The sequence below is a fragment of the Centropristis striata genome, chromosome 11 (genome assembly GCF_030273125.1).
Source record: "Centropristis striata isolate RG_2023a ecotype Rhode Island chromosome 11, C.striata_1.0, whole genome shotgun sequence".
NCBI lineage: Eukaryota > Metazoa > Chordata > Actinopteri > Perciformes > Serranidae > Centropristis > Centropristis striata.
This window is the reverse complement of record NC_081527.1, coordinates 33,564,471-33,589,926: the sequence shown is the minus strand read 5'-3', so window position 1 is coordinate 33,589,926 and position 25,456 is coordinate 33,564,471. Positions and strand designations below refer to the sequence as shown.

Sequence of the window (25,456 nt, the reverse complement as noted above, 5' to 3'; positions counted from 1 at the left end):
ACAGTTTAGCAAACCATGAGAGTCAGCAAAAAACACTCCTGGAAAAACTGTTGACTCTGGGAATGTTTCTGCTCACATGGACCTCTTAAAACTTGAGAAGTTGCAATTTGGGTGAATGCACCCTTTCATTTTGCACCTGTGTCATGTAATTGTTAGTTAAACAATACTTTTGCATAAATATTTACAGCAAAAACAACCAAAAAATGTACCCTGTAAAAAGTCCCCTCAAAATACAATATATATATATATATAATTTCTAGAACGATAAACAACTAAATAAAGATTTTACCCAAACGGGATTCTATCAGATGAAAAAGTGCACAGATTTCTGAAAGTGCTCGATGGAAACAAGAGATGTTAAATAATAAGCATAATTTTTCTCTGCAGTTCCTGTGCTTGAAGAACATCCGCACATTCCTGAATTCTTGTAATGAGGCGTTTGGGATGAAGAAAAGTGACTTATTTGAAGCCTTCGATCTCTTTGATGTTCGAGACTTTGGAAAGGTAACTCCAACATCCATCATTCTGTTCTTTCTGTCACAATGCACTGAAATAATCCTGTGTTTTGACATTTGATGATATTCTCCAACAATGCACACATTTTATCTGTTCTGTTCCTTTCTGTTCTCCTTTTTGGTGCCTTCTTCTGTAGTTGCAATGATTTATGAAAGTCTTTAAGCTTTTCAGGATATAACACTTTTACAAGCGCTTTCAGGAAATGAGTTCGAGTGAACACATTGTCTGTTTATGACAGACGATGTGCTGGTGTAACATCTATTACAGCTGAGTGATGGTGATGATTGTATATTATTGATAGCGTTTTTACAACTTTCTCCTTTGTTCAGATGTTGCAATAAGAAGAATTATGGGGAATTGGTGACACAAGCATCAAAATTGTGTTAAAGATTGCAAAAACAGCAAACTAATATTGTCAAAACTCGGCTAAAACGAAAATACTGTAAGAAAAAAGTAATCAGATGGAAAAAGAAGCATTTTTTATTCAACATACTTATTTTTTGCAGCTGCAGTTATTTAGAGGTGATCAAAAACAACTCTATGACATTAATAAAATAATTAAAAGAAGTATTTTTCACTGCAAAAAAAGAAGAATACTATATAAATTCTGCATTAGAAATAAGTAAATATTAAGTGAATTGTCACAATTTGCAATCTGAATCTGCACATTCAGACTGTGCATCCATTCACACATTCAGACTACAATGAAGAATGCATGCAGTGTGCGCACCGTAATAAGACCCATGTGATAGTGGCATGGCATGAGTGTTTGTGAGTTTCAATATGTGCCTGGTCTTGCATTTTTCTGGTGCACTTCTGCAGAGATTGGTCGACTTCTTTTTATTGCTGTGTTATTGTGGGCGCTGGTTTCAGTGTGTGTACTCAGTGTTACCAGGTCAGTGGGTTTGTAGTGCGCTCCTCCTAGCTACTCAGCGGACTCTTGCTTGCAGCGCAGGAGGCTGATTTAACTGAAGAAAGCACAGGGACTCTGAAGCCGCCTCATGCCCACATTTCAATGCATTCAGTGTAACGTTGCCTTGGAGCAGTCTGAGTATCTCTGGATTATCCATGAGGAAATTAGAACATGATTTATTTCCAAATATGTTTTATTTCAAATAATACGTGCTGAATATAATGGTTTTTATATTTTAGTACATGTTAAATACAGACTATTATGTCTGAAAAAATAGCTTCATTTAGCTAAATTACTGTCATTTATATTCAATCTTTCTTCTTATACATTCAATTAATTTGTCAGAGCAGATATTGTATCTATTTTTAAATAATTTATGCAACATTTCAGGTATTTTTAGAACTCCAGGTATACTTTGTTAACATGTGAGAAAATGAGGTATATCAAGGGCTTTTACATGCTTTATTTATATTTTTTTATAATTTAGTACTTGTTAAACACAGAATATTATATCTGAAAAATAGCCTAATTTTGCTAAATTACGGTCATTTATATTTAATATTTTTTACTTGTACATTAAATTATTGGGTCAGAACAAATATTGTATCTACTTAAAATAATTTATGCAATACTGCAGGTATTTTTAGAACTCCAGCTATACTTTGTTAACATGTGAGCAAATAAGCGCTTTAGCCGGGCATATACATGATTATTTTTTATAATTTAGTACTTGTTAAATACGGAATATTATGTCTGAGAAATAGCTTAATTTTGTTAAATTACTGTAATTTATGTTCCATATTTATTTTCCTATAAATTAGATTATTTTGTCAGAGCAGATATTGTATCTATTTTAAATATTTATGCAGTGTTGCAGGGGTTTGGGGTATTTTGAGAGCTCCTTAAATGTTGTTAATGTGTGAGCAAATAAGGTATATCAGGCATATACATGATTATTTTTTAAATTTGTTTAATTCATTAGTCATTTTCTGTGAGGGAGTGCATATCGAGCTTTGCGTGCAGTTTCCCACACAGTCTCTTTTCTTTCAGTTCAGTGTGTTGTGTTCTAAAGAAGCTTCCAGTTAATCTGGCTGCTGATAATCCTGCAGGGGAGGTGCTGCCTGCAAATATGTATAGTACATCCAAGCCGGGGCAGCATAATCTCAGTCATGTTCAAGAGTTGTCCATCAAACAAACACACTTCCGGAGGGAAAAGATTGTGCCGCATCATTACTTTTCTTTTTTCTTTTTTCATCATTAGTTAAAAATCCATGTGTCTGCAGGTTCAGTGATTGTGTTGGATTGGCTCCAGGAAGGGTTGTACAGGAAATGCAACAAGAAATGCTCAATCTCTTCCCTTTTTTTGCAGAAAACATCCAAAAGAGAACATCTCAAATCTCAGCCAGTCTAATCCACTTGGGCCGAGTTGTGCCAACTCTGGCCGTAGACTGAGCATTAGTCCACTGAATATCTAATGAGAGCTCTCTAACCTACATTCCTCTGCTGAGTTACTACAGGCTTCACCCCGGGCAGCCACGCTGACTGCATACAGCAGTCTGGGGGCCAGAAAGTTGTTTATTTCTTCCCTCAATGGAAAATAATGCCAACCTTGACTGTAGAAACAAAATGCTTTCTTAATAAAAATCAACTGAACAGAGAGGGACATTTTATTTTGAAGGAATGGCTAATTTTCTTCTTAAACAAATAGTTAAATTTTCTTTGCTGAAAGTTAGAAGTTAGATGAGAAAATTGACGGCGTACAGTAAACATGAAGCCAGAGGGATGATTGGCTTAGCTATAGCATAAAGACTGGAAACAGGAGGAGCCATGCTAGCTGTTTTCCCCTGTTTCCAGTCTTTATGCTAAGCTAAGCTAATGTCCCCCCTGGCTTAAAGATGAAAATTGATGCCTCTCTCATCTTCACACAGTAAATATGAAGTTAGAGGGACAATTAGCTTATCTTAGCCATAAAATAAAGACTGGAAATAGGGGGAGCCTGGCTAGTTGTTTCCCCCGTTTCCAGTCTTTATGCTAAGCTAAACTAACTTCCCCTCTATCTTAAAAATGATAATGTACACCACTTCGATGTAACATATACCACTGACCTGCTATCACCCGCTAAAGACCCACCTCCCCTAAAATGAAGATTTTTAGAGATGCACATTTTATTCATTCGTTTCAACTTAGCTTCATTTTTTTAATGGTGCTTGGGTGATTTTAGCTCCACTTTGTGAACAGGCCACGCTCACCACGGCGGTTGGACTTTAGCTCAACTTGTGGCTTTGTTTCTCAAGTCTCATGTGGCTTAAACTATCATCACATGTCAGGTGTGGGAAAAAGTTGTTTTTAAGACAGCTTTTACATCTCATTCCACAGAGTAAACACATGTGGAATTCTTTATTTATTTATGTGGGTTCTTGCATGTATCTTGAGGAACTGATAATCTACTTATTCATTTTAAGTTTTTCATCTTCCTACTTTGCACTACGTGTCTTTGAAAATACAAAAAAAGGAATAAGTCCTGCACAGCATCGGTTGTCACTAGTGTTGAATCAGTTGTGACATGTGTGATGTGTGCGGTGATGTAATTCACAAAATATGTGACAAGAATACCACAGAAACCAAATCATTCATATAATTTTAAATGTCAGTAAATAAGGTAAAAGCAAAGAGAGATTCTAATGCTGATCATTTTCTTGAATCAACTGACTGAAGGCGACCACAGTGTGTTTTACGTATCTAGTACTGGAAAAACAATACACAACTAAACATTAGAGTTGCAATTACTCAACACACCACATTTCAAATAAAAAAAAAACATCTCACTTCAGAGGCAAGATTTTTGTTTTGTTGCATGAAAAACACAGTTTTGACTGCTGTGAATAAGATGTACAAGCCTTTTGCAGTTTTAAGCTGGTCTCTCACACTACAAACAGGACTCTTTCAAGTCACAAGCGCACCTGGTTCAGCCACAGCCGCAGCACTCATTCACACAGGAAGAGGAGATAAACTGCAGATAGGCAGACTGTTAGAGCTCCCCCCAAATCCGAATACTGACAACAGAACTTGCAACATTATTACTTTAACCTCTTTATACAAAACAGAGAAGATGTTAATATGAGGTATGTTGTTTTGAGATAGAAACATGAAGTGATTCAACGTGACACACATGCAAACAGCCAGGTGCAAAAGTGTGAGATTCTGCGGTTACATGACCATTTCCTGCAGACCATGCATGCTTTTCTCTGTCTCCCTGTCTGTCTGTTCTTCTGCTGTCTGGCTGGTAACCTTAATTTTGTTTACTGGCATCACAATGGGGCTACAGGGTGGTGTAGTGGTTAGCCTGCGGCGGTCTGTGTGGAGCTTGCATGTTCTCTCCGTGTCAGCATGGGTTCTCTCCGGCTCCTCCGACTTCCTCCCACTGTCCAAAAACATGCAATTAGGTTTAATTGGTGACTCTAAATTGCCCGTAGGAGTGAATGAGAGCGTGAGTGGTTGTTTGTCTCTATGTGTCAGCCCTGCGATAGTCTGGCGACCTGTCCAGGGTGAACCCCACCTCTCGCCTCGATGATGGATCGATGACATTACAATGATTTTTTTCTAAAAAGACTGCATAATGTTTTCAATTCATTTCAGTTGTTTTGTTGGTTTTCACTCAGGCTGTAATTTGTCTTATTTTGGTAAAGGAATCTGTTGTTGCTCGCCTTTCAGTCCCCACCATTTTGGGGATTTTTGTTTTGGATCTTTTTTTATTCTGTTCTGTATTCTGAAAGTGTAAACGTGCATGGATGTGAGACTTAATTTGTTTGTAATAAGTCATAAATAAACCTTCTACATTTTGCCAACCACACCTGCCTAAATGTATCTGGGCTAGGAAGTTTTCAGTTTGTGGTGTCCTTGAACCTCTTTAAAACTATAAAATGTGCATGAAAAACAGGAGGTATGTGGTAACTATATAGAGTTTATAGCTTATGCTCATCGCTCGCGGGCAGGTTGGTTTTAGGTGAAAGTTTGTTGGCACATATTAGCCACCAACACCACAACTACTACCACTTTACATTTTCTCGTTACCATTTTAGACCTTCATTAAATAGCTGTGAATATGCTTTGCTATGTCTCTATCCTGATTGACAGGTTGCTGTCAATCACAAGATAGCATACCCTACGTTATTATGTATTTTATTCTAAATCAGATGATAATTTATGATGATGTTAATTTATATTAAAATTAACATCATGCTGCATTGAAAAAACAGTTTAAACTGGACATTCAGACCATAAACTAATGTAGAAAATGTTTACAGAGGTAATAAATCAAGTGAGAAGTATTGTAATTTTCTCATAGACTTCTCATAGCCGCTCCCTGCTGGCCATTATGCAGGTTTAAAGGACATTGCCTTCACTTGAAGTATTGCTTATTGTTAAGTGTTTAGCAGATGGATGCTACATATTTGCTACTGTGTTAAAAATCTTTTTTTCTCGGAGACTTTCAAAAACTGATTAATTAACGCACCTTTTCTCTCCACCAGGTTATGGACACCCTATCCAAGCTCTCCCACACAATAATCGCACAGCAAGGAGGATTCAAGTAAGTCACCTAATATTCAAATTTAAAAATCCAAAAAGACAGACTTGGATGTTAGTAGAGATTTTATAAAATTATCCAAGGTGTGCTTAAATATATGCTTATACATTTGATAAAATATGCCCTCTGACCTGAGTACATAACACTTTACCTCCTAGCCTCCTTACAGACATTGCAGACACACTTTTTTCTTACTAAATAAAAAAAATGTGAGTATATAAAGCACAACCACCAACTTTGGCAATACATCAAATAAAATCCCAAACAAGATATTTTTGCAGTATATTGGATGAACATATCAGAGAAAAAGCAATTATAGAGAGTATCTGCTGAGACAGAAATAAATAAATGAGGATGTTGTTTATCGGCCTGTGACTTTTCTTAGGATTAAAGTATTTTATGTGTGTATGATGTAATGTGGATTTATTATTTCAGCATCTTTAATAATTTTCAACCTCCACAGAATGTGAGAACGGGGGATTTCTTGATCTCCATCTCAATAAAAATATGGTTCATGGCCCCAATTGATGCAGTAATAAATTAGTATAGTCTTGTCGGAAGTATTTGCAAGCAATGTGTCCGTTTCTGCTGTGTGAAGACATATACGGCTGATATTAGAATACATTTATCAAAATAAGTTTCCTTCCCAAAACTACTCTTTATTGTACTGTCTTCATAGTGATTTTTCTGTTAAACCCTGAGGCTCACGCTGCTTTTCTGTCACTTCCAGGCCATTTCCAACGGAGGAGAGCCTCAAAGACGAGGACATTTACAATAATCTGGAAGACTTGATTGAGTATGTATGAGGCTCCTCTCTGCGGGGCCATTACTGGTGTTGATAGAACATGATTATTTCGCTCTGTAGCAGAACCAGCTCGGCTCATCATCCATGCTCTCCAGGGGTCTGGACACCCACATGTTTTGGTAAAGGCTTGGCTCCGTTTCTCTGTTACTGTCAGAGGGAACGAATGAGTAATTCTGCATGTTTTTGCTGAGTACATGCACACCACCCACATCGAGGTTCTGGAGGGGAGCTGTTGACAGATTGATTGAGATCAGGACAAATATGAAAAATCAAATATGCATAGAACAAATACATGCTTTATAGAGCATAGTTTCTTTTAATTGCACATTCTACTTTTAAAAGTATTTCAGTGTCTGATATATGCAGTGATTAGTAGTTAATGATGAGTTCATTAATATGAGACAAAGAGCAGCCCAAGTCTCGATTCTTCACGTATAATTGCATTACTCTATTATTTTTTAGAAAACAATTTGTACGACCTTGATCATAAAAAAGTTTGAATGCTGTGATAAACGTGATAAAAACAGAAAGCAACTTTTTGCAACTACATTCATTCAGTTTTTCACTATTTTAAAACCTAAATTTGTAAACCTTTTTTTTCCTGATTCATATTTGGCTGGGTGTTTTATAACATATTTTTCTGTGGTGTGGAAAACGTAAATCACATATATATTTTTGCTTTACCTGGATTTTAAATATAAGTACAATAAACTGATGTATAAATACTCAGTCACAAGTAAGGGTCCTGCATTAAAAAATATACTCGAGTATACAACCAGTGATGGAATGTAAGTAAGAATGTGTAGTTAATGATGAGTTAATTAATATGAGAAAAAGAGCAGCCCAAGTCTCGATTCTTCACGTATAATTGCATTACTCTATTATTTTTTAGAAAACAATTTGTACGACCTTGATCATAAAAAAGTTTGGATGCTGTGATAAACGTGATGAAAACAGAAAGCAATTTTTTGCAACTACATTCATTTAAAACCAAAAGCAAGGAATTTAATGCTCCAACTGGGAAGCTTTGTAAAATAAATGAACTCATCTTGAATTTGACACGCTCTGTTTTCATTTACACAGCGCCTCAACCTTTTTGTAATTGGCGTTGTATACACTGCACAGAAAGCGTGTTGCCTTTTATTTTTATCTATGTATATTTGTTTCTGTTAAACATTGGATTTGACATTTAATTGTTTCCTTTATGCACAAATTGTTTCCCAGCTTCTTTTGCAATGCAGAAAGTCATTTGTAACTGATAATCAACACATTTTAGAGATGTTGATGTGTGTGCATTTTTGTGCGCGATAGTGAGAATGCCCCTGAGGACGAGGACGACCTGTATGCAGCGGTCTACGGAGTGGAAGAAGACTACGCAGGTGGAGAGATCTATGAAGACCTGATGAGGGCGGCGGAGCAGCAGCCCCCATTGGTACTGCAATGAGTCATCCTCTCTCTCTCTCTCTCTCTCTCTCTCTCTCTCTCTCTCTCTCTCTCTCTCTCCCACCATAACCCACAACATCCTAATTGCTAAAATTTCACACAAAATCTTCTTCAACAAGATGACCTGATGTTGACGTATTACGGAGTCTCCAGCATCTCAGAGCAGAGAAGATTTTAAATTTTTAAATTTAAAATCTAAATTTGTAAACTTTTTTTTCCTGATTCAAATTTGGCTGGGTGTTTTATAACACATTTTTCTGTGGTGTGGAAAACTTAAATCACATATATATTTTTGCTTTACCTGGATTTTAAATATAAGTACAATACACTGATGTATAAATACTCAGTCACAAGTAAGGGTCCTGCATTAAAAAATATACTTGAGTATACAACCAGTGGTGGAATGTAACTAAGTACATTTACTCAAGTAATGTGCTTAAGTATAATTTTGAGGTACTTTACTTGAGTACATTGAATACATTTTAGAGGCAAGTATTGTCCTTTTTACTACATTTAGCTGCCAGATTTAGTTACTTTTCAGTTCAAGATTTACAATGAAAAACATGATCAGTTTACAGTGATCATTATTTGTATATATATATATATATTTTTTACAACATTGAGAGGGAGTAGTGGAGTCATTTCACAGTGTGGTATTAGTACTTTTAGCAACTTTTTTTAAGGTGTGTGTCTTTCTAGAAGCAGGCAGAGGTGGATGTCAGGAGCTGCTGCCTCTCAGAGATCAAACAGACGGAGGAGAAATATACAGAAACTCTGGAGTCTATTGAGAAGGTATTTAAATTTCCTACTGAGATCAATCATCGTTATATATCGTTACATGATGAACTAGTCGTTTTCTTTGCAACAAATTCATAAATCTGTGTCAATCTTTTGTGATGAGTGGGAAAAGTTTAGAGATACCATGGACTACTTTCAGTCTGAAGGCAAAATAATAAATAAGAAAATAAGACAAATCATTTTATTATTCTTGGTATCATCTACAAGGGGCATTTCAGAGAAATTTCCAGTTGTCATTTCTCTAATTTACCCTGTTATTTCCCTGTTATCTGTGTGATGTCTGTTGTTAGTTTCAGTATGTGTTAAGAGGTGAGGTGAAGGGTGAAAAGGTAAACATTTTAACTGATAGATATTATCAAGAGACTTCCTGACAATTCAAATATCTACTCCTGCACACAAATATGCTCGGAAATGAATGAAACATAATATTATTAGATTGATAGACACAATAGAATAATTATTAGATTAATGTCCAGAACAGAAATCAGAGCATTTGATTTTTTTTACTGATGTATTTGAAAATCACTCAAAAAGAAAAATACTATTGACAGCTAAATTGATCTCTATGAATCAGTCTATAAACAAATACCTCTGTAAATTTTTTTAGAATATAGATAAGAATGAAACTGGACCGGCGTATGTATGTGACACTGAAGTGAAGATTTACAGGTCAGATATGAGAAAAAACATGTTTGTTGAACTGAGATGTTTTATTCAGGTTTTCAATTGTTTGTTCTCTAGTATTTCCTGAATCCTCTGAGGAATTTTTTCTCCGCGGCTGAAATTGATAAAGTTTTCGTCAACATCCCAGTAAGTCCCACACATTTCAGCTCTCACATGATATGGAAATAAAGTGTTTTTATGTCCTACTTCAACTTCAACCACATGTCCTCTGTGTCTACTTTCTCTAATGCAGGACCTGGTTAAAGTTCACAAGAGCCTGATGGTCGACTTGCAGGACTCCATCTTAAACAAAAATGCCTTAAATCTCTACCAGATATTCATCAGCTACAAAGAGAGGTATTCATCAACTCCATCCATTTACAATTTAAGGCTGTGAGGAACGCATGTGAGCGGCAACTGCAGTGGAATCTCATGTACAAGTTTCATTTTAGGCTTTATAGATCACTGGACTTTCCCTTTACTATTTGCTTTCAATACACTGGCAGGAACATTGCAACATATTGTCTTGCAATATTGTCTTTTGACTTGTGGATCCATCTTATAAAGAAGCTGTAAGCTATTTGCCAGTTTTACATTTGAATAAAAGCATCTACATGTGTGTGTTAAAAAGTCCAGATCCAATGTAGTTTGTGTTATTTCAGCTCCCACATATTAAATTAAGTATTTAATTATCAGTCATATCATGATGTAGTGTAGTCTTCTGCAACACATTCAGAGAATCACTTGATATCATCTTGATCACATGCATATCCTGAGTTACACTTTTTTAATTCTGAGTAATCTGAATCACTAACTGGCCCTCTACACACGCTCACTCATTCATGACTCTCTCATTCATTTTTTTTCTTATTTCATTTTTGTAGGCTGCTCATTTATGGGATATACTGCAGTCATGTGGAGATTGCCATCGCTGTTTTAGACCTCATTTGCAAAGAGAAAGAGGATGTTCGCTTAAAGCTGGAGGTGAGATATCTCAAACACACACACACACACACACACACACACACACACACACACACACACACACACACACATGTACACAGTGTTTACAGTGGCCCCTAGTGTTTATTTTGTGCCCCATACAACCATCAGATTACAATTTTTTCTTATCACATTGTATATCTTATAATCTCTCCAGTTTTAACACATTAACCAAACTATACTATACTTATACAAATTAATACACATATGTATTTTTATGTGATAGATTTAATTAAAAGTAAAGGCAAGATAATACATATTTATTTATTATATTTATTATTATTTAAAATGTGTTTCATGTCATTTCAAATGAGAAAAATTCTTTATTGAGACAGGAAGGGAAAAAGAAGTCTGTAAATAAGATAAGATAAAACATCAACAACGATATAAATTGCAAATGCAACAAGTTTTAAGTAAATAGAGATATGTAAAAATAGAAAGAAAAAAGAAATATGGAAATGTCAACATAAATTAAGATTTGTACAAATGTGTATTTATGTAACACCAGTGTGACAAATGTATTTTTTGCACATGATTTCTAAAGAATTTTGTGCGTGTGCATGTGTTTGTGTGTGTCTTATTTATTTATAATACTTAATCTATGCAATACAGTCTGTATTGCATGTATTGCATTCAATGGGGCGGAGCTCCCATAAAAGGCGTCCGATCGGAAACAGTGCAATGCCGCAATACATCCTACGTAAATAATGATGATATTTAGAAAAATTAATAAAAAAATCTTCAAAATTGAGGATGCACACCTTCGTGCCATGCACAAGCCACATACGAAATCTTGGGTCAGTCCGACTAACGGTCAGAGAGATATACCCTACACACACACACACACACACACACAGACGCTCCTTGCTTTTAGATTAAATCAAATCTGGTCAGTTGGTGCTGTTAGACTGTGTGTCTCCTTTTTGCATGCTACGAGCAGGAGAGCAAACAGTTTTGTAACCATGGTGAAAATGTTGTTTTTGAAAGGCTGAACTCCAACAAATATGGATTGAAGCTGAATATATTGTTGGATAAAAAAACATGTTGCAAATTTTAAACGATTACATCTACCGTTCAGTCAATTTCAATAAATTCAGACTTTAAAACACACAGTTATTGGAAATTGGATTACACAAGCCTGAAACAATCCTCCGCTAGAATCAAATTTTACGAATAGTTCTGTACTGATAATATTAGTGTATTCTTATATTTATCTGTGACTGTGCAGAAATACAAAGTTGGAAATACATTCAAAAAGTTAACTTGTGGTTTTGCTCATTTAGAATTCGAATATCAATGATTTGAATAAAGTCCCTGGAGCTTCAGACTGTTCGGTACAGCCCCATAAATGAATATATTGTATTTTATTGTATTTATATTTGCAGGAGTGCTCAAAGAGAGCCAACAATGGGAAGTTTACACTGAGGGACCTGCTGGTTGTCCCGATGCAGAGAGTCCTCAAGTACCATCTACTTCTACAGGTAGGGAAGTTTGACTCTACAAATCGAAAGCAAGAATTTTAATCCACATGTCTGAGAGTCTGCTCAGTTTTAAAAAATCTGTTTATTTAGAAATTAAACTGTGCCACATTAACAGGGCTCCTATTGACTCACACGTCTAAATCATTACGCAACAGTTTCCAATTCAGTTGACTAATTTATTCTCATAAGAAACAAAGTAACGAAACATTCTAATTCTAACATGAAGACTGTACCAATGCACCGTACTGTACGTTTCCTCCGTGTTTGGTGATACAAAGAACTGCGAGTCAGTCCCACCCCTTCCCTCTGTCACAGCTGGCAATCATTTCTTTGTAATTCAAACTTTTTTATTTTTTATATCTTTTCCATTAATAAACAAGCAAAACAACAACAGAACCAACGAAAAAACAAGAAAAGAGGCAGGAAATATAACAGACATTGAAATAGACAACTAAAATTGGTAACAATAATGGGATGAACATGTAGATTTACACAGTGGCATATAATATGTGCTGAAGCAGTCCATCAACATCTTGTCAAGTCAGGCTGCTTTGCTTTGACATATATTGACTAAAACTGTTCCTTGGCCATGTCATTTTTCCAGTTCAGTTTCCCGAGCATTTTTTCAAATGCAACTATAGTCATCATTTGTTCTTTTCACACTGTCAGTGAGGGGGTTTGGGGCTCTTTCCAACGTTGCAGGATCAATCGAGCACACGTTTCCAAGCCAGTTGTTAATACTCTAAATGAACATTTACTTAATTGTGGCACAACGGTTGTGTCTCCATAGCCCTGGTGATCTAGGCAACCGGCACTCCAACCACCCTCCCATGAATTCCAAAACCCCTTGCCATAGTGGAAAAACACATGCAACATTCCCATAATTCATTCAAATACATACCACATTCCATCTTACACTTTCAGCATTAACACCGCTGGCAATCATCTCATGATCATCTAATCTATCACAGCTAATACACCATAATTACTAAGAATATTTCTTTAATGAGTCAAAAAGAAAAGATTTGCATGACCAAATAAATAAGCTAATTCTAGGAATATTATATTGTAATCAGCACAAAAAACTTAAACTCTAGCACCCAGAATTCAAACTTGCATCCTACCTTAGGATATCACACACATGCCAATTTTATTGTATAGCTTTTTTTTTTCTTTAAATGAGAGCAAGTTTCACATTGATTTCTGGGAGGTTTTGTCCAAGTTATCTCAGTTAATTCCACTTGGATATTGTCCTCCTTGCAGTATAAAAGTGGCCACTTGAGGGCGACACTCTCCACAACTTTGCTCCACGTTTGCCTTTCTTCAGTGTCTCAGCTGATTCACAGTGCAAAAAAACAAAACCAAACATGTTTTCTAAGTCATTTAGGTGATGCATTAACTCTTCATATCTTGCATCATTCAAAGAAATGAAGTGACATAATTAAAAATCTGTCCCCATACATTTTCCTCAAAAACAGTCTTTTTCTTGGAGTGTATGTCACCTGATTGTGAAATACATTTCCAATTGAAATGATCAATATACGACTTATTGATTAAACTGTATCTACTGTATGTCTTGCAGTGTGTCTTGCAGCCCTCTTTCTTCCTGTAGAAACCAGACATGCAGCTTTTCAAAATCCCCTCATTTTCACTTCCTCCTGATAACTGTGTGACACCGTCTCCCCTGGTTAGTATGAATCAGAGGTCAGGCTGTAGCTGGCAGGGCAGACCAGGACGATGACTGGAGAGCTGTTTTAAATTATTGTGGAGGGTAAAGGCCTCTGTGGTAAATGGTGGTGATCCTGCGTGTTCTTAGCCGCTCCCTGAGGAGAGACTTTGGGAAGTGGGTAAAAAAGAGAGAAAGAGAAGAGGAAGTGAGAGTGGATACAGCTCAGTAAGGAAGGAAACGGCACTGTGGATGAATAGTTAATCTCTTCATTTTGTAATGTTAGTAGAGAGATAATGAGGGGCAAATACGCCGAAAGCGACTGCACCCACCTTTTATATTAGATATAATGTACACATTGCTGTAATTTCATTAAGTCTTGATGATATCATTATCTTCTTTACACAGCACATGTTAGCATGGCAGTGTATCATTAACAAGCAGGATCTGTCTGGAATTAACCCCTTATGCATTTATTACAAATAACTCCCTCTTGTTGCCTCCGAAGACCAAAAACTGCCATAGAACCACATATTAATGTTATTTTAAATCTTTTAACCAACATAAGTCATGATCATTACCAAATATTAAATCATTTTCTGGTTTGTAACCCTTTAAATGCCAGTTTGTTGCTAGGGAAGTCTGTCAGACATGTCAATGATACATTTATTTTGTTACATTTTTTACATTCATTTTGTTCTGCATCAATTAAAAAAAAGGGATAAAAGTGTCCACTTACTAAAACTGCTATACAAAAATATTAAATATAAAATAAAACAAGGGGGAGAATATAAAGGTATAGAACAATATAAACAATATCATAAATAAATAAATAATAAAAATGAATTTAAATAAATAAATGAAATTAATATATTATTATTATTATTATTATTATTAATAATAATAATAATAACATTAATAATAATAATAATAATAATAATAATTTAAAAATAAATACTAAAATGTATATTTACATAGCACCTTTCAACAAACCCAAGGATATGTTACATGAGACACAGGAGACAAAAGACATAAAAAGCAACTGTGTGGTATGATTGTTGGTACAAGGTATTATTAATATTTATGTGTGTTTATAACTATAATAATATGGTGCTATAAGCAGACTATAATGCATAATAGACTTGAAGGTCATAGAAAATGTTTCCAAAATTGTCTGTCTTCTGATTAGTAGAACTTTTAAAGACTTATTTTGTTGAAAACGACATTGTGACATTTATAAGTAATCTTCTTAGTGAAATCAATAACCCAACTGCTTATACTTAATGTCTTTGCTCGAGTTCTGTGTGTGAACGTGGTCCACCCTTCCCTCTCCGTCCTCCTCTAACAGGAGCTAGTGAAACACACTCACGATGCTGCCGACAAGAGCAACTTGAAGATTGCTCTTGATGCCATGAAAGTAAGTGCGGTGCTTATTGTAAAATTGTCTGTAATCACTGTGATTTCAGCTTGTTATAGCAGCCTGATTCAGTGGAAACAATCGCTGCCGTTCAAATATGAACTTCTGCTCTGCAATTGGCTGTAAACTGATGCACAACTGCATTTACATCACATAAGTGACATTCCACTTTTTCCAGTCCTGAAAGGAGCCAGAGGTTAAATTGCAGTTATTTAAGGACTTAAATAACTGAACTGAAAACAAAAAAAAAAACAACAGGAAATTGCATTACATTACATTACATGTCATTTAGCTGACGCTTTTGTCCAAAGCGATTTACAATAAGTGCATTCAACCTGAAGGTACTAGACTTAGACCAAAGGAAATGCATAGCTTTTGTCATCTTGACGGCATGATTGATGCTTTGAATAGGTTGACATTTTATGAAGTGCACTTATTTGCAACACAGTTAGATGAGAAGACTGATACCATACTCATGTCTGCAGCAAGCAGCTGATTATCTTAGCTTAGCAAAGTCAAAGGGTTAAGTGGTGTAAAACAGTGGTGGGATGTAACTTAGTACATTTACTTAGGTTCTGTACTTAAGTACAATTTTGAGGTACTTTTGAGGTCCATTTTATATAACTTTATACTTTTTACTCCACTTCATTTAGCTGCAAACTTTAATTACTTTTTAGGTCAAGAGTTAACATAAAAACCTGATCAATTTAAACACATTTTCTTAAAAATTAAATCACATAACCGTATATTATCCAGTCAAAATTAACACTACCTTGACAACATTCAAATGCTGCTTATACAGATGCATCAATAACAACAATCCAATAATTTACACGGTCGCCCATAAAGTTGGAATTAAATATTTTTTTAACCTCTTTCCATTATATGATTGTGACAGTGTTGTTTATTCTTGACAGATAAAGTGTATATCTGCTCAGAACTGTATTAATCAATCTCTTCTAAACGTTATCACAATGTTAATGAAACCACAGTTAACAGAGGATTGTGTCTAAAAACAAAATTATTCCAACACTATGGGATACCGTGTATTTGGAATATATAAAACAAGATACTTTAAGTACATGTTGATGCTGATACTTTTGTACTTTTACTTAAGTAAAGGAACTGAATACTTTCCCCACCGCTGTTCAAAACAAGTTGCAGTTATGATTATTATTAAAAAAAGTTTACGAGATTAAAGTGGCAAATCTACGAGAACATTTTTTGCAGATTTATGAGATTTAAAGTGGTGAATCTGCGAGAAAAAAGTAGCTTTTTCCCCCCACTCATTTCTTGTAAATATACAACTTTTTTTCACGCAGATTTGCTACTTTAAATCTCTTAAATCTGCAACTTTTTTTCTTGTAGATTTGCCACTTTAGGCTAGTAAATTTTGTGTTTCTAGGCTTTATGCTAAGCTAAACTAGCCCTAACAGAACGGTCAGATACGAGAGTGGAATCGATGCTTTTATCTAACTTTCAGCTCTCAAGTGGGTTGTGAATGATAACATACAACATGTTTCACTTCCTTCAGAATGAACTAAACCAATGAAATCTGTGTGTATTCGTGTGTGTGTGTGTGTGTATATGTGTGTGTGTGTGTGTGTGTGTGTGTGTGTGTGTGTGTGTGTGTCCCTGTTGCTCAGGATCTGGCTCAGTTTGTCAACGAGGTGAAGAGAGATAATGAGACTCTAAGGGAGATCGACCAGTACCAGAGGTCTATTGAAAACCTGGTAAATCAAGAACTTTTTTCTCCTACTCTCAGCTGCTGTAAGTGTAGCCTTTATACCAGTGCAAAATGAGTCATGTTGTTTTTTAGGAGAAGGTCAGTGGGAGATAAGCCAGTTACTGGAGACAGCTTAGATACCTGCTTTTACTATACTAATGCAGGTGGATTTCTGCACCAAAACACCCTAATAACATAGATATCATGTTTCATTTAATTTAGAAAATAATCATCACATTTTTCAGTCATGAAAATGATTGATAGTTGCGTCTCTAAACCAATATTAAAAAAAGAAGTTGTTCTGCATCTTGATGAGGAATTAGCACCCTCATTAAAATATCAAATTAAATATCTTTACTGTTTTTCTGTGAGAGACACATTTCTGTGCAAAAATGTGGGTTTCAGCATAGAATACAACACCAAAAACCCTGCCAAGCATATGATATGTAAGGTGAAATATACTGTATGTGATTTACCTCATACATAAAGCAGGAGATGCCTTCACAAAATGTGGTAATACTAAGGTGGAACAGGATGAGATGAGGTGGTGAAAAAGGAAATGAGTAGCAGGTTGGAAAAAGATGTAACCAGCAGCATGGTTATGAGTGAGAACGCTTGTCAGGTTATGAAGACCTTCTCCTTATCTTGATTGAACAAAATTGGTGACTTGACTGAATGTGATTGGTTATAACAAGTGTCGCGTGCCAATACTGATCATCTGATGGTTGCATGGTGTTTACTGGGAATACTTCAATATGCACCAGTTTGAAAGGAAAGAGTAATATGTCATGTTGGATATATTTAAAAAAGCAGAGAGACACTGAAAAAGGTGGTAAATGCTGAAAATGTGTCCCAAATTACACATTTTACTATAACGCTTTTGACTCGAATGGATTATATATTAGGGTGATTATTCAATTAAGGGAGTTTTTCTGTCCCCAAATTTTGAAAAAATAATGTTTTTTAATCTCTGTTTTTTCTATTTCAAAAAGTTTATCAATTGGTCTGGAACAAAGATCTTAGCATAGCTTTGATTGTATTTCATGATGATTTTGATATTTTTATAATTTTTTCAAAGTTGTCAGAGCAAAATGTCATTACCATCACAAAAACAAAACACTGATTTTAATACAAAATGATTTGAAAAGCAAAGTTTTCACAATCATTCCAGTAAGTACAAAACATGCTCTTTAAGAATCATATTCTAAATATTTGTAAATACAATTGGTCACTGTTCAATTATGTATCATAGTAAAGTAGTAAATAGTAAATTAAGCTAATATATTCTAGTTATAAGGTAATAAACAGATAAATTGTCATTACCATCACTGATTGTCATTACCATCACAGTCACTTGTGTGATGGTAATGACACGTGATGGTAATGACAATTTTCACTTGCCGCACAAAATGTTGACTAGGTTTTCGCTAAGCTAAGCTGACTGGTTAGCTAGCATACAATTTACACTAAATATACGTAAATAAAGTGAAATTTCCTATTAATTAATTAAAATACTCAAATAGTAACTTGTTTGGTAATGACGCCTAATAAACATACTCTCAGATCAGGATGATCAGGATGTATAAAACATCAAATTACTTACATATGTGGGCATCAAAAAATCAGGCTACTGCCTCATGTCTGGGATTGTTCCTCTGGAGCATCTAATTTGCATGCAACAATGTAAGTAACTTTTTGTAAAAACTTTATTGCTCTCTAAAATGTTGAGTGTGATGGTAATGACAGATGTATGAGGGACAGTGATATTTAACTATAAATAAATTGTAAATTGAATAAATATATATTATATGAATTTAAAAAATGTCTTTTTAAGTTGTTATGAGGAAATGCAAAGTAAAGTTTTAATGAATTTAGCACTTTTTATTGCTTTATTGAAGAGGGGATGTCAAAAAGTCTGGGTTGGGGACAAGCCCAAAACAGTGAAATTCCTGCCCATTTCAATTTTCAAACACTGAAAAAGTATTAAAATGTCATCATTGAGACACAGTTATTTTTTTCATAGCTACTACAACCTAACCTTAACAAATACAATAATTGTTTTTCCTAAAAAACATTTTTTTCTTGAAAATCTAACCTGGGGACAGAAAAACTCCCTTAATTGAAGAATCACCCATTAATGGATTTATATCATATATTTCCTACATAATTCTAACATATTTCCTATTAATTTTATCTCTCCCGTATTTTACTTTCAGAATCAGCCTCTTATCAGCTACGGTCGACCAAAAGGTGACGGAGAAGTGCGCATGGTCTCCAGTGTTGACAAGAGGAAACAGGACAGGTTGTTTTACTCCCACTTCATTCTCCTGAACATAAAATTAAGATAGCAGACATAAAAAAACACACTTGAAATGTCTGTTGAAGGTTGTTTTTTCTTAAATTAGTGTTGACAGTGTGCAAGAGCCAATTTTTGTATATATGAGGTATAGAGTGTATATAATAAGGAGACGTATCGGCTGTCACGCATTTGTTTGTGGACTACAGTTTTAAAGACCGTATTAGAACTGGAGGATGGCCTGCTTGTGCTAACTGGCTAGCTTTGTTAGCAAGGTGCAAAAAAAGAACAGCGAACACCTAAGAAAGCCTTTCAATGAAGACATTATGAGGTGACCATGACTGAAAACACACTGTGAAAGGATCAAAAATGTAAGACGAGAACACAGACAGCCCCGCATACTGAAGAAGACTTGAAAGTAGCGATAAATAAAAGCAAGTTTTTTTTCCATTTTCCCTCAAATGGGACCACAATTACCAAATGAACATCACACTTGAAAAAATTAGCAATTAAACCATAAAGTTGTTTGGAAAATGTTTAATGAGGTAATAAATCAAGTGAGAAGTGGGGTCTTTCCTCATAGACTTTCATACAATTGGGCAACCAGCGGAGTCGCCCCTGGCCATTTAAAATAATGCAGGCTCAGGGCACCTCACTTTTCAGACCGCTTGATTTAACTACATAACATTTATTCTTTTTTTACAGACACATCTTTCTATTTGATGTGGCTGTGGTTGTTTGCAAGAGAAGAGGAGACAACTATGAGATGAAGGACATTCTCGACCTTAACTTCTTCAAGATCACAAACAACCCCACCACAGACCGAGAGGGGAAAAAGGTCAGTTGGCTGCCAAGCACACTATACATTTATGTATATGATTACACAGATGTTTGCAGTTTAAATTACATTGAATGTCCTCTCTCTATCTGAATCTACAGTACGTCCCATTTTGATTAGTTTTACAGTCCATACCAATAAACTAGAATATAGTATGGAAATGTTGCCATTCAACATCTGTTTGGCTGCAGATTTTATTGGGATAATAAATGTCGGATGCAGAATATGAGCAATATTGTCCCCCTTTCTGGTTTAAGGTCAGTCACCCCCACAGTTTATACAGTATGCTATTTTTTTCGCCTTGTGGGAACGCTTGCAGGCCGTATCTTAGTGGAGGGGACTTGTTGATGTCTTGTTGATGTATGCCCACAGATGGTGTCTTCTCACTCCGCTGCTGATTGCTAATGTGAAACTGACAGCTTGCCAGAACGAGATGGTTCTGTGGTTTTTATCAAAGCGACTCCATTATCATCCTCATTTACTCTATTGTGCAGTCATGATGTGTGTGTGTGTTTGGGTGTTGTCTGTTTGTGTGGGACATGTGTATGGCAGTGATTGGTATTTAACAAGTATGATCACGGTCTTGATGTGTTTTTAAGGATTATGTGCGTGCTCCGGCATTATTTCTAAATCAACAACCTTTCACTAAACATGTAATGACACAAATGGTGCCATTTTGCCCCTGACACATCATTAATATTATTATCCCGTTCACCTTCCAACATTTGGCTGCACAAAAAGACACGTGTAAGAATTAATTTGTTGCGAGACACGGAAATGCAGAAAAAGACAAATATCCCCAGACAGACATATACTCTGTACCTACATCCACCTCAGCACACACTCACAAACACACACACCGCAGGACAGAGATGCTAATATCGGGTGATGAATGTGCGCAGTCCTCCAAGGCTGCTTATAGCTATATATCATTTTCTGCTAAATGAAACTTCAGAGTGTGAATGTGGTGCCACTGAGCACCCACACAGACATCAATGATTTAACACTCAGCAGAGCTCTAAAACACTCAGGACTTTGCAGGGCTGGCCAATCACTGACGGGTAAACCCTACCACTTTTCCTGTTATTAGATATGACACAACAAGCTGGAACAGATTAGGGTGGCACAAACTGAGAGGTTCAGAAATGGATTGAAAACTGTTCCCATGGGCAAGGCATTTAATGTGTTAAGTGCTGCAGTGTTAGTAATAGTGGCAGACTCAGACTGTCTGAGGGGCAGGGGTGAAGGTTTCCAGTATTTAGGGCAGTCTGTAGTTGTTCATTGTTATAAGCCACCATAAGGGGCACTGCATCACATTTTCTCCACTGTAAGAGCACCTGAGAGGGTATTTCATAATGCATTCTCCACTGGAAGGGCTCATGTTTTCTCCACTAGAAGGGTACCTAGAGGTCCCCTAATTGTGGTTTCTCCAATAAAAGGGCACCTTAGATAATAATAATAATAATTTAAAAAAATAATAGTAATAATAATAATAAACTTTATTTATAGAGCACTTTTAAAAACAAAACGTTACAAAGTGCTGAGCAAGTAAAACAAGCATACAAGACAGAAACAAGCACCCACAAAAAACATGTGTTTTATCATGTTTTCTCCTTAGAGGGCCCCTTATTATGTTTTCTCCAATAAAAGGGCACCTTAGAGGGCCTCTTATCATGTTTTCTCCACTAGAAGGATACCTTAGAGTGCACTTTATCATGTTTTCTCCACTAGAAGGGCACCTTAGAGGCTATTTTATTTATTTTCTTCACTGGAAGGGAACCAAGATGGCACTTTATCATATTTAATCCATAAAATGGCACTTTAAAGGGCACTGTATCACATTTTCTTCACTGAAAGTGCACCTTAAACTAAATAAACAATTTAAAAACCTCTTATATAGATTGGAAAATTTAACATTATAGAAAACAGGACTGTATTTTTATGGAAAGTTTACCACATATATATATATAAACATATGAAAATGTTATAGAATATGATGCATTGCTGTAGATCAAACTACCCAGCAATATATAAAGTTGTTAAAATGAGCTAAACACTTCATATTAATGTGGCAGCAATATCAATCCAAAAACATCATCTTACTGAAAGAAAAACATGCACTTAAGAGTCTTTCCTGTTTTAATTGTTCTTGCTGTGTAAGTAATAGTGTTAACCACTGAGCTACACCCACCATTTGAAGTGTGATATTCAGTGAGATAATCACTACAGTGAAATGCAGCCATGTTAGTTTTCCTTATGTGCACAATAATATGCAAATGTACATATGCATTCATGAGAAAATGCATTCAGTTTGATTGCTGTCTCCCTACTGACCTCCACAGTGGTGCTACGGGTTCTACGTCACTCACCAGCAGGGGCACACAGGCTTTGAACTCTTTTTTAAGACCAGAGAGCTGAAGAAGAAGTGGCTGGATCAGTTCGAAATGGCCATGTAAGTACACAGAGACATGAACACCACAGTCATGACAGTTTGTAACCAATGCTGAGGAGCAGCGAATGTATCACAGGGAAAACTAACTGTGTACTCGCATGTGTGTGTGTGTGTGTGTGTGTGTGTGTGTGTGAGTGTGTGTTTATTTGTCTTTGTTTGCATGCATGTCATTCCAAGGCCAAGAGAGGTGTTGACTGTTTCATGTGCACTGTTTGATCAGGTCTTTGCTGTAATCAAGCACACACTGCTGACAACGGAATGATAACACACACACACACACACACACACACACACACACACAAAAACACAAAAACACACACACAAACACACACACGCACACCCACACAGTACACATAAACTGTTGCAAAGAGCCACAAAACTACAAAGAAGTCACTCTGCCTCGATGTTTCTTCAAATCAGTGTTTTATGGAGGTATATCTTTTGTATTATTTTGTAACAGTGGGAGGTTTTTCTCAGGCAGATATCCTGTCTGCATCCTTTGTTATGTTGATTCGGGAGAATACAGTGTTGTTTTGACATTATACTCTGATTGACTGAACAAATGCTTTTGTGTTTGGGGTGGATATGTATAAAAACAGTTTTCCTGATATGCATGCTGACTACCTGCTATGGCCTTCCTGAATACATTTTCACTTCTAAAGGTGTTCTGGATTGTAGTTGATATATGCCAGGACTTTAGTTTAACTTTTTTCCCCACCATCCCAGAATACAATTTATACCGTTCCAAGGTAAACAATGGCCATCCCAATGATAAAATTGCCTGTTTTTCTGCACAACACTATTATTAGAATAGTGATGCGTGACATAAATAAAACACCAGGCAATCTTTGTCTCTTCTTGGGTACATTTTGCCAGAAGTATAAAATTCCACCACATCTTCAGGATGCCATTGTAATTACCTGACAGCCTGACAGAAAGGTGCACTGCTTTAAGATGGCATTGTCGCAACATATCCTCACATTTTTGTATTATATCTTACGAAATATGTCAGTTGTATTTAATGTTGTGAAAGGATAGCAAGGTTACTGGTTTAAACTGGTAGCTAATGTTGAGGAATTGAAATTGGAATTATTTGGTTCTGTTTAGACACCAAAACTACTTAAGTTTAGAAAAACTACCATGGTTTTGGTTAAAATAACTACTTTTAACTTACAAGTTACCTTATGTACGTGACTTAGAAATAACAATTTTACTTTCAAATGGGAGATGAACAGCGGCCTTCTTGGTGAAAGTCTATCAACCATCCAACCAGCCCAAACTCCTCTCTTTTACGGACTTTGGTGCTCTTTATACTATGACCTGACCTCATTCTTTGCTCATGTCTAAATCATCTGACCAACAAGCATTTATATGAATACATGGTTGCCCATAAAGTTGGAATAAAATATTTTTTTACCTCTTTCCACGAAATGATTGTGACAATGTGATTTATTATTGTCCGATAAAGTGTATATTTTCTCAATCAATCTCTTTTATCTGAAAACACAATTATTCCAACTTTATGGCTGACTGTGGATGACCTGACTTCCTCCTTTGCTCCTGTTATAATTACTCTATTACTAGAGGTTGTCACTAAACAACAAGCATCAATATGAATATATATGAAATATAGAGCATTACCTTTAATAGGTAAAATACAAATAGCAAATTAGAACAGTGTGTGCAGTTCATCTTCTGTGTGTTTGTGTGTGTGTGTGTGTGTGTGTGTGTGTGTGTGTGAATTTAATTTTGTACTATCTTGTAATTCCATATTGACAGCTTCATCCGATATTACTGTTATGGTTGAGTCACACTTTTTTTTATGCCAGGCCTGCCGTCCCCATTTTTTAAATTTTCTTTACTGTCCCTGATCTATTTTTTCCTGTTGCCCTGTATGCACTGTAGAAACACTATGAAGTGTGGCAGAATGCTCATTAATCAATGTGCAATTGCGCATGAACCTACATGACCACTAGGCCCAGGACACCATCTCAAACCCTCATGTGTAATTTCTGCAATTTAAAGAAGAAATAACAGTTTTTTACCCCCTTCTTGTCGAAACTGTTTTTTGCACTAATACAGGGTTTGTGCCATGTGTGCCTCTGTGCATTGGGTAATGACACCAGAAGGGGTCCATTCAGAAAGTGAAAATTGTACCTGTAAAGAGGATGTGGGCTCGTGATGAAGGACTCACTTATGGGAGCACTCTGCTTAAGTGGCTTCTGGATGGTGTGTTCAACGCAAAAATACCTTTTCATGTGTCAGTTGTGTTTGTTCCCGTTCCAGAGAGGCTGCTTATTTCTGCCATGCATGTTTACCCTCTCACATCTGAACACATGCAGCTCAAAATTGGATTTGTCTGGGCTGATTAAGGTCCTTTTCATTTACACGTACACATGCACAGAGGGCAAAATTGCTTTTATTGCTGTCAGAAGAATAAATTGCAAATTTTGTTTACAGCAACAAAATAGTTTTATTCTGTTGATAAAGAAATGATTAAGAATGTTTTTTATATTGAGCAAAATGAAAAAAGAGCCCCACTCATCACACTACTCTGATCTACACTAAAATATCTCATCAAAACATAGGATGTGTTCCAAATTTTGTACAGACATTCACAACCACCAAATAAACTTTGGTAATTGTGTCTTTGGTGAATCCAAATAAACCCTTTAAACCAGTGGTGGCAAAAGTGTTTTGATGCCTTACTTGAGTAAAATAACTATTGCTACACTGCAGAATTACTCCACTAAAAGTAAAATAATTTAATTTAAAATTTTCTTGAGCAACAGGCCAAAAGTATCAGCATCAAAATATACTTAAAGTATTAAAAGTAAAACAACTCGTTTTGCAGA

The 25,456-nt window shown here is 35.8% G+C and overlaps 1 protein-coding gene across 3 annotated transcripts in view; it reads left to right on the top strand.

Annotated features, from left to right (window-relative positions):
- Positions 1 to 25,456, top strand: part of LOC131981092 (guanine nucleotide exchange factor VAV3-like) — a 56,083-nt gene that overhangs the window by 3,369 nt on the left and 27,258 nt on the right. For 2 of the 3 annotated variants that reach the window (XM_059345390.1, XM_059345392.1), the window contains exons 2-15: positions 388 to 504; positions 5,959 to 6,017; positions 6,745 to 6,810; positions 8,131 to 8,251; positions 8,962 to 9,054; positions 9,802 to 9,870; positions 9,977 to 10,080; positions 10,608 to 10,707; positions 12,111 to 12,206; positions 15,221 to 15,289; positions 16,936 to 17,022; positions 19,232 to 19,317; positions 20,017 to 20,149; positions 22,492 to 22,601. In XM_059345390.1, the coding sequence (XP_059201373.1) occupies positions 388 to 504; positions 5,959 to 6,017; positions 6,745 to 6,810; positions 8,131 to 8,251; positions 8,962 to 9,054; positions 9,802 to 9,870; positions 9,977 to 10,080; positions 10,608 to 10,707; positions 12,111 to 12,206; positions 15,221 to 15,289; positions 16,936 to 17,022; positions 19,232 to 19,317; positions 20,017 to 20,149; positions 22,492 to 22,601 (1,310 nt within the window). The remainder of the gene's footprint in view (positions 1 to 387; positions 505 to 5,958; positions 6,018 to 6,744; positions 6,811 to 8,130; positions 8,252 to 8,961; positions 9,055 to 9,801; positions 9,871 to 9,976; positions 10,081 to 10,607; positions 10,708 to 12,110; positions 12,207 to 15,220; positions 15,290 to 16,935; positions 17,023 to 19,231; positions 19,318 to 20,016; positions 20,150 to 22,491; positions 22,602 to 25,456) is intronic. The other variant, XM_059345391.1, reaches the window with a different exon arrangement.